Source organism: Erigeron canadensis, chromosome 2 (assembly GCF_010389155.1).
Source record: "Erigeron canadensis isolate Cc75 chromosome 2, C_canadensis_v1, whole genome shotgun sequence".
Taxonomy (NCBI): domain Eukaryota; kingdom Viridiplantae; phylum Streptophyta; class Magnoliopsida; order Asterales; family Asteraceae; genus Erigeron; species Erigeron canadensis.
Genome location: NC_057762.1, coordinates 28,329,416 through 28,340,372, shown reverse-complemented (window position 1 = coordinate 28,340,372; position 10,957 = coordinate 28,329,416). Strand labels below are relative to the sequence as shown.

Here is a 10,957-nt window from a genome sequence, read left to right as displayed (position 1 = left end):
AAGCTTCCTAGGAGTAAATATATTATCTAATTTAATAAAAAATGGTAAAACAAAATACCAAATAACATGATGTATTTTACTATTTGATGATTTTGTGAGATTTTATATAATTTTCTAGTTAATTAATTTTTGTAGAAACATTTTAAAAACCCACACAGTAAATGAGTTGAGTAAGCTAGTTATTATTGATAACAAAAATCCAATGGCACAATCGATATTTTAAAATCTGCTTTTGGCCACTTCGTCAAGAAGCTTTCAAACCGTTTTCTTTCATACTTCGCATTTTCCTTAGGTGACATATATCTAACTTTTTAATATTATATTTGTATTTTGTTTATGTTTATGTATATAGTTTATATATAATATAATTTGCATTTTTTAAGAGTTTAAGATATATCATTTAATACATGTTTGCCTAACTTGACTAGATAAACATTTAACATTTTGTTGTGTTATTTAATATTTTTGATATAGGCATATTTTTCATCATCTTGCCCTGAGCATCCAAAATGCCAGGACCGGCTCTGAGGGCGTGTATTTCAAGAGTTTGAAACTTGACCTGTGGTTTTAATAAATATGTGATCTTAAAATCGTAACTTTTACAATAACAACAGTATCCAATTCATGTATAGAGATTTTACAAAATCACATTGTCGTTTGGCAAAATCTCAATGTAATTTAATAAATCTTGTAACGATTTTGATGATCTTATTGCAATTATGGTGGCTGTTGTGCAAATTCACAAAAAACTTGATTAAATTGATATAATTTTATAAAAAAAAATTGGCTAATCACATGATTCTCAATTTGTTTTGATTAAAAGCATTTGCTCTAATTAATGAGTCGCCGAATATTATTATCCATTGCATAAGTCTTAACGAGTATGGTACCCGCACAATGCGGCGGTAATGGTGGAGAAGGCGGTCTAGTGGTGTCGGTGATGGTTCTATTGGTGGTGGTGGCAGTGCCAAGTGGTGTAGATTGATGTAATTGTGATAGTGAATTTTTTTAAAAGATAAGGACTTATAGTGTTAATTATTAAAATAAAGGTTTAGAGTGTAAATTATAATTCATTAAGGGCAAAACATAAAAAGTCAAGGGTAATTCTGGTAATTCAAAGGTAAAATTAACTAAAATAAAAAGAGGTCATTTCTTTTATAAAGGAGTAAAGATTAAGATAATGGTTTATAAACTTAGCATTTCTCTAAAACCTATTATAAAACGGAAGGAAATAAACATTAAATATAACTTAAATTTTATTTATCTATACTATATTATAAAAAAAAATAACTTCTTATTTTTAAAATTGTTGAAACTTGTGTAATATTTTCACCTAACACCCTTAAAATATTTTCATCAACATTATCATCTTAACATTAATGATTAAATTATACTATCAATCATTTAATTTTTTTTTTATATTTTCATTAACCCTTTATGTCAATAATTTATATCACTCGACACCACCAACATTCACCCCCACCACCACACCGTCGCCGCCACGATCACCACCACATTGTGCGTGTACGGTGCTAGTACTTTCTTATATAAAAAGCAACTTTTTATTTTTGAAAGTGTTGAAAATGCGTAATATTTTTACCTAACACCCTTAAAATAGACATATACTATCTCTTTAACATTAACGATTAAATTACACTATCAATCATTTATCTTTTAAAATATCTCTATTAACCCTTAAATTACTTTTACATCAATTACCTACACCACTCGATACCGCCTCCATCACCAATAGTCGTCCCCCACTACCACATCGTCACCGTCATGACCACAGGCCACCACCACATTACGCGGGTACTATACTAGTACGCCTAATGAAAGTCGTCATGGGAACTGGGAATGATCCGTTTAGGTTAATAAAAACTTTTACATTGTGTGGTTAAGTTTTGTCTTAAGGACATATATTCAACTAGATTAAACTCGTCCGTTGGACGGTAACATTATAATAATTAAGCAGAAATATTATAATTAGTAGATAATATATGTATTTTTCAGACCATTAAAAACTACAATGTAATAATTTAATTAGAAAGTATTATTGTAGAATGATTACTAAATATCTTCGAATTTTACATTACACGTATAGTTACATATATAATTTAAAAGAATTTTTTTAACAACCAAACGCTGCATAATAAATATCTTACTTGACAAAAGAAGAACACATAAGTTATATAGAAAGAATTGATAAATGATTTTCTATTTGTAAATTCATTATTAAAAAAATAACTAAACATAAAAGATAAAAATTTAATAAAATCCATAAAATAATCATACAAATAACAAATTTATTAATACTTCATAAAAAAAAATAACGATAATTGTATAACTGAAAATAATATCATTTTTTTAATCAAAATTTTCAATTATTTGACGTATAATCGACTATTTTTTCAAACAAAAATTCTAAGTATAGTATTTATCTTTTACAAAAGTTGCATCATTAATTGAATTGACCATAAAATGAAAGTACGAAATCAATTTTAAAAAAATCTTATCAAATGACAATAAGGCAACAGATAGAATTTAGTAGTCAAAACAATTAAGCTATTTTATTGTAAACTATATACTATAATTTAAACAAATATTGATATATTGGTGTGAAATAACCAAATTGATTTCCTTGTAACGTGAAAATAAATTTATACCAAACAGTATTTGTTTAAGATTTTATATTGATTTTAATTTACAAAATCTTTGACTAATTAACTAATTACTTATACTTATAAGTATGACATGATTCTTCACATTACGTGAAAATATAAATATTGTGATAAAATGACAAATAATCAAAAATACAATGTAACAATTAAATTTGTATGTCTAATTAAAAGCAAAAATATCTTCTCTTAGTTATATAATAAGAGGTTGGGTATTGTAAAACAAGTAGCCATGTTAAATTAAAACAAATAGGACAATATCTTGATCCCTTGGATCATGATTAAATTGATGCATGAAGATTCACAAAACAATTGATGCATAATGATTTTCATGATGCACGGTGATTTTCGGTACAGAGAAACCTATTGTTTTATTTATTTTACTTCAATATTTGTTTTATTTTACCTAAAAAATAACGTACAACCTTCTTATTTTTTTGTGAGCTTGCCCAACCCAACAATGGGCCACTGTTGCTTTGTTTTTAAAATTTCAAGTGGTTTTCAATTGTATTGAAATTATTTCATACGTCTAAATTTACAGTCTTATGAAAATTTGATGTAATTTTTGTTAATTCAAACTTTCTATTTAAACAAAAAGATGATATGTTTTTTTTATTTAGTGGTAATCATCTTTATTTGACATCTAGGATTTTTACTTAGGTTTTTTTATCCTATTTTTTTATTTTTATTTTTTTTATAACATTATTTGATTTAATATATGTCATGTATGTTGCCATGTTGTTATTGTTTATTAACTATTAATATTAATTACTTTTGAAATATAAAACTTCAACCATTTATTTAAATTAACTAATCTTTATTATATATACTTTAGTTATATATATAGATTATTTGTATCGAAAATTGGATTGCAATTACGATTATAGTTCAATTGTTGATGATGTTCCCTTTTAGCTCGTTATTCCTAGAATCCTAGGTTCGATCCATCCTCAACATTATTTTAATTCTTTTAAGCCATGATCAACATTTATTCCATCTAAACGTATGAGGTGTTATTTGATGATAAGATGGCATTTGAGATCACAAACGTATAGACATAATAAAATTATATGAAGCTGACACATAGAATAAAAGCTTATGTAGCGAACAAAGAGGAGTGACACATATGATAAATCATATGATCTTTTAGTTTTATAGAGAGTTCGCTTCACCCTGACAATTATATTCTCAGGCCCTCCACAATCCACATAGCAAAACTCGGATCCTTTCGAATCTTTAATTATAGTTTTGTTTTTGTTTCCCTACTTAGTTAATTAAGATAACATCTCTTGACTCATACGAGTATAAATTCTAGTCCCTTACGTCTCTATTTCATTGGATTAAGATTAAGATTTGCAATAACCATGTTATGATACCCCACACGTTAAGAATTGAAACCTACCCCACTACCATGTTATAAGTTTTGCTTTGTTAAATATGCAGAATAATATGACCATACCAAATTAGTACCATAATACAAAAGTCTTAACCCACTCACTTTAGAAAAACGTTAATTATTCCTAATACTAACATATTAATTTTACCATAGCATTTTTATCTCATTATTTAACCTTATTTCAAACTGACACATCATCACCATTTATTATTTTATTTTATTTTTAATATCTTGCCCTTTATTACTTGTATAAAACTAAAAGTTAACGATTAATCCTCATAATTTATAAGCTAAAAATCTTCATAAATCGTAGGATGCTAACTTATAAAAAATTAAAGTGTAAGATTATGAAAAAGAAATTAAGTAGAATCCACATGTCACATGTATAAAGTTTAGGGGATTAATCGTTTTTTAAAACTAAAAGAACCTCTTGTTGAGAAATAAGGTGGACCCACTCACTCGTCTTTTCCTTGTCGGTTAACCGACGAAGGGGATGAACTTCACAAAGCTAGGAGGCGCTATTTATGGCATCGGTTTTGTGACACCAAAACAATGAACAAACGGACGAACCGTTAAAAGCGCTTTAAGGACATGACCAATACAAAACCAATGTAATAAGACGCCATATGCGGTCTACTATTTCATATTATGTAGTTATAGACTTATAGTTATTTGAATCATCAGATAAAATGGTTAGGCCCAGAGGTATATATTATTGGTGTTTGGTAGCTAAGTAAGTTTATTAGTATAAAATCGTTAGGCCCAGAGGGCGAGGCCGAGAATGGTAATTGGGTGCTTGGAGTTGAGGTCGGTTACGTAATAAGGGAGGACATAAAAGCTTCATGATTAAAAGCTCTTTGACCCAATTAAAAGCATTGACCCAAGAAAAACTCTTGAAAAGTTAAGCACTTTATCAAAAACATTTTTTTTTCTTCTTAAACTCGAAAGTACTAAGCCTTAGGATGACTTCTTAGAAAACGTCAAACCAAACATAGCTTACAAAATAGCAGTCTTCGATCTATTACCGAAATATCAAATGCATGTTATGTCAGATTATATGAACATTATTGTTGAGTTTGTCAAGGGACCAAAAGTACAATATATAAGATCAACTAAATATGAAGTTGATCCATTTTATGTTCATTGATTGCTTATACTCATCATTTTATCAAACATTAATAGACATATATGCAGCAAACCAAGATGACAAATCAAAACATTAATTGAGTGTATCTTCTCAAACAAAAGTCAAGACCACCAATTTCTTATGAATAACCAATAGATTAACTCGCTCCGCATTGAATGGGCAAAATGGTTTTTTTTTTTTTGAACATAAGGGCAAAATGTTTTAATTTTAGTTTTTAAACTTCATCTTGTATATCTAGCTCTTCGCTAGTTTCTTCTATTACTCGTGATTGATAAAATTTAATGTTAAGAATAAAAAAAAATAGAATAAAAAACATGCTACCGTCTCTACTTGTATAGTTGTATACATGAGTATAACAAAACAATGCGTAAATTAACAGTAACACAAAGGACTGAAACACTAAATTTCTATCAGAAATTAGATCAATTAACAAAATTGCATTCGTACCAAGTATGTCATTGCTTGCTTTTCTTTTCTTTCTACTTTGTACTAATCTTCTATGTAACCAAAAGCGGAATAACACACGAAACAAATTAAATTTAATTTGAATTTTATATTTATATACGTTTTTATTTATTATACAACTTGATTCTTCTTTGAATCTCCTTTTCCAATTCCTCATCTCCTCCCACTTCTTCAAGCTCCTACATAACCAACATAAAGCTTTAGTGAGATCATCACGAAATGAGTAGTAAACGGACCAACTAGTTGGATAATAAACAAAACATTATCGAGTTTAACTTTCCAAGTATCGTTAAAAGATTTATAGAAAGAGAAGGATGAGGTACCTTAGGTCCCAAAAACAAGCCATAAGGAACTCCATTAAATTTATCCGTGTGATGTAACTGAAAACACCCAAAATACCTCTTAAATTAGTGTTATTCAAATAAAACATGATATACTAAACAACAAAACCTCATCTAAATATTATGACTAAACAAAGCAAACATCCCTACGTATCTACTAATATATATCTTTAGTCCAAAAGGATATGTATGATCCTCTCACTGCATTTAAGTATTAGCATTCCTTAAACATCAGCAACTTGATAAAGGTTGTCCATTTCTCTTTTAATACGAACAATAAGTTCTTGGTCTAGCGGTTTAAGAAGAAAGTGGGTGGTTTTGCTCTTTAAGAGGTCTCGGATCCAAATCGAGTCATCGGCTTTTTAACTTGAGAAAAACTAATTACTAACAACTAACATCTACATGTTTAAAAAAATTTGCAAATTTCTCTTAACACACTAAATATCAAACAAACATACTTATTTAATTATTTATATGCAAGATTTTGTTCAAGCATGCGACAAATGTTTGAAAGATTTAGTTTGTTTCTTGAAACATTACAAAAACATTATTATTATTAAAAAAAATGAAAAAGAACACGTAAATGAAGAGAGATCACATGTTTACCTGGTGGGCAGCTGCAACCTTTCGAAGGTAGGGAACATTTGCAATGGGACCCACTTGGAATCTCTTATGAACAAGTCCATCGTGGACGAACATGTATGCCATTCCAAATACTGTTATCCCAAGCCCCTGCAAATTATAGGCAACCACCACCACTAAATATAAATACACATATTTATTGAACACTTTTTATTCATTTATTATTATCATTATTTTTTTGGTATAATAAGCTTACGTTTGTAAGGTTGTTATCAACAGTGACCCTTTAGGGATGATTAGTTATGTGTAGATTTTTTAAATTTGTGGACAATCTGTATCTGCTTTAAAATACTCTGAATGTACTGATTCGGCATTAAGCTTAGAATTAGAAGAGAAAGGGAGACTTACGGCACCAAAACATAGCCCGGGAACTATCCCTTTGTGGAAGAACCCGTAGTTAAGTAAAGCAATTGCTGGAACGGCGTTTATGATGGCAAATACATCGTTGAGCTCAAATGGACCTTCTCGTGGTTTATGGTGCGACTGTATAATCAAATAATGACGATTGATTAGATTAATCCAAAGAATTACAAAGCTAAATTGGGGTTTTGAGTCAAAAGTAGCGCTAAACGACTCTTGTTATCAGCTTTGCAAATTAGTAACGTTTGTATATGTCATAATTAGAGTAATAATTAGCATATTAAAGTTTACTGGCTTTGCCTGTCTAGAGGTCTCAGGTTCAAACCCATACATTCTAGAAATACTCTATCGTTGCACATCTAGTAGAATTCTAGTAATATTAAAATAAAAATGCATTCGTTAAATGGGTCCAAATGAACTTTTGATTAAACTATAATTAGCTGACGACCAAGTCTAAATTATTATCAACAGATTTGAATAGTACCAAATTGACTATAATTTGTTTAGTTTTAAATTGAGGACTGTGATTCCTTGATTGGGGGAAAAAATTTTATAGGTAGACGAAAATTGTACCAATGGTTTCATAGGAATAAAATTAAATTAAGAAACAGTTGGAGCTACAAAGATTAGTACTATTAATTAAAATATAAATCACCTTAGGGATTTGGAGTCAAACACAAAATCTAAATTGTTTAATGTGTCTAATCTATGATTTGCTAATTAATTACCTCATGCATGTGCCACAAAGAAGCATGCCAAAGCGCTTCATGCGCCCATCTGGCCCAATACTCCATTCCTACCTGTATTATTAGCAACAACAACATATTCATTTCACCCAATTTTTATTCAATCATCAAACCATAATTTAGTACTAGCATACATAATCATATATAACCAAAGAGTTATATAATATATATATATATATCGATTAGCTAGAAATGAGATGAGTGGTTACCGCAGCACCAACAGATAGAGCAAATGTACCAAACATCTCCACATAAGGAACCTCTCCACCCTGTATAACAAATTCCATTTAGTTTTCCGCAAATTTAGATTTCTTTTCATAATTTGACAAATTATTACAAGTAGTTTTTTATGCGACCATGTTTATCAAAATTCAGCATAAGTTAAAAATATAAATACATGGTTACGTAATAGGTAGCGAGAAATCTACAACAAATTTTAATTATCCACAACAGATATATTTTTACTAACAAAAAAATAAATTAAACTACAAAATCAAATTAGATAGAGTTGCCAATTATCTTTAAAACTAAATAAATATATAAAAAATTAAAGATATTACTCAGGCCGCTCCGCCAATATGAAAGAATAAAAGTTGTTGTAGATTTGTCACCCTTTTACATAAATTGGTAAATAGAGTGAAACATGGTCACATAAATAAGTAAATTGTCATAATAACAAAACATACTAAAAAACATAGATGTAGTATGTGTACATATATATATATACATACCTCCATTTGCCAAGAAAAGCGATAATAAACAGCCATAATAGCCAAAGAAGTAATTCCAAAAGTAGACATAATTGCAGCAACAAGATAAGTTAATCTTTCAGATTTTTTTCTCGCCATTTTTTCCTCAACCACACGATTACTATTCGTCACTACTTCAGAATCCGCAACAGGATTAGTACTACTATCCATTTCAACAGGTCGGGTATCCATTTTTTTATCACCCGCAACGAAACAGACAGTCAAGCTAGAGATTCGGCCCAACCGAATTCCAAACGGGTCGAATTTTCTGACAGAAGATGGGAACTTGGAAGTGGGTTTTTGACCAAGGAACGGCATTCGGCCCATACGAAAAGACCTTGAGCTACAAGGGACGGAAATAGCTGCCGCCATTGATGACATTCACGGCGGAGATATAGAGAGAAAAAGAGGAAAATAATGGTTTTATAGAGGGAAAGGGAAAAAGGGCGGTGGATGGTGGTGGTGGTGGTGAATAGATGTAGACCACATGTTGGATTTTGTGTGAGGAATGGTCCTTTAAATACTTCAATTTCTATCACCATTCACCAACTTGATTACACTAGTTGGTTTTGTATTGGTCTCTTTTTTATTGTTATTTGATTTTTAGAATCTCTTTCTTTTCTTGAATGCTATTTTATTTTATCTTTCGTTAATAGTGTTTGGTTTATTTTAGATTAAAACTTTGATTGCAGTAAATGGTAGTTTATGACTTGTTTCTAACAAAAATTTAAGGCTTCAAGCTAATTCAATCTATCATTGACAAAAGATAAATGTATAAAATTTTTCTAATCTCATATTTCATTTTAATACTCAACGCAATCAATCATTGTAAGAATATCCACAATGATATCATCGTCTTAAATACTTTTTTCATGTCCTTATTATCAACTTATGAAATTAAATTAAGAGTACTATTTAAAGTTATAAAAAGTTATTTTAATAAATGGATTTAAAAGTTAGTGTGATTGTATAGAAGTTTTTTCTTTTATCAAATAGATTGTAAAATATCATCCTTTTGAAGGAAAAATAATCACTACATGGGGGAGGGAGGCGGGGGCTCATCTCCCTCCAATTATCCAATCAAATTACTCCACCTCATTTCAACTCTTCAACCTTTTTTTTAACCTTTTTTAGTAGCAACCGAAACTCCCAACCTTTTCTTCAAATTTTCATAATTTATCCTTAACATTATAAACTTTGTGTAATTAACTTTTTCTTTTTTCAATTTATATTAATAACAAAACACATTGCATAATATTTAAAACACATTACATATTAAAAGTAAAAACAATACATATTTAAACTTCACCGTAAATGATAAAAACAATTTGACTTCACCGTAAATGATAAAAACAATTTGGTTTCTAGCCATTGTACCTTTTTTTTTTTTTAACTAAAGTGGTATTTTAAAAATCAATTTATATGCTTTATTAATAACAAAACACATTAAGTAATATTAAAAAACACATTACATAATAAAAATAAAAACATTACATAATTAAAAGTTTACACTATTCAAAAAAAAAGAGGTTGAAAAAAAAAACCAAAAAAGTTGAACAAGAAAAACAAAAAAGACTTATTCTTTTTTATTAGTTTACCAAATAAAAAATTACGCAAAAAATTTTCCGGCCCTCTGCAAGCTTTGAGCTCGCTCCGCCTTATCTCGCTGCAGTGGCGGTCATCATCTCTCTGAGCTCGCGAGCTCCCTTCCAACCTTTCCTCCATCTCGTGATCAGCTCCCCCCTAATGGTAATAACTAATAAGTCATTCAAAGACTTATTTGTTCAAAAGTAAGTTTATCAAGATTAGGGGTGTTCACGGTCCAAGAACCGGACCGAACCGGACATTTATAGGACCGATCCAAAAACCGGGAATGAAAAAACATAGAACCGAGGACCGGACCCGTGTCCTCGGTCCGGTTCATGTTCGGTCTATAGTCGGGTTTGTCGGGTTGATAGGTTGGACCGAACCGAGTTAATTAACATGAAAATTTTCAACTGTTTGAGAAAATTGGTGAGCAAATGCCGATGTACACCTAAAACAAATAACATAGATGATATATTGGACGTGAACAGGCTGAGTTCTCAAGTACAATATACTGTCAACATTAGTCATACACTCATACTCCATATATACATGAACCCAATATTAATTAGATAGCACAATAATTACTCGTAATGTGCAACTCAAATTTGAGCATAACCAAATATTATACTCCAGTTTTACGTAAATGGAGTCACCAACTCACTATTACCAAAAATCATTTTCAGACTTTCTTCATGCTGAGCGTGGTGGTTGTATGTGGTGATTGTATACAAAAGCCAATACTAACTCCATATATACAAAACCAACACTACAGTTTGACATATTACAATATTAGACAAAGATTATGCGATATTCCATAAAATATAATTATATGTATATCTCGTTTCT

General features: G+C 29.8%; 1 protein-coding gene across 1 annotated transcript; it reads right to left on the bottom strand.

Annotated features, from left to right (window-relative positions):
- Window positions 1-5,613: 5,613 nt before the first annotated feature.
- Window positions 5,614-9,024, bottom strand: LOC122587205 (beta-carotene hydroxylase 2, chloroplastic-like). The gene is made up of 7 exons (XM_043759307.1): window positions 8,507-9,024; window positions 7,985-8,044; window positions 7,758-7,829; window positions 7,018-7,152; window positions 6,634-6,759; window positions 6,010-6,066; window positions 5,614-5,865 (listed from the first exon to the last, which is right to left on the bottom strand). The coding sequence occupies exons 1-7, from the start codon at window positions 8,903-8,905 to the stop codon at window positions 5,791-5,793; spliced, it is 924 nt and encodes a 307-aa protein (XP_043615242.1). The 5' UTR covers window positions 8,906-9,024; the 3' UTR covers window positions 5,614-5,790.
- Window positions 9,025-10,957: the final 1,933 nt, after the last annotated feature.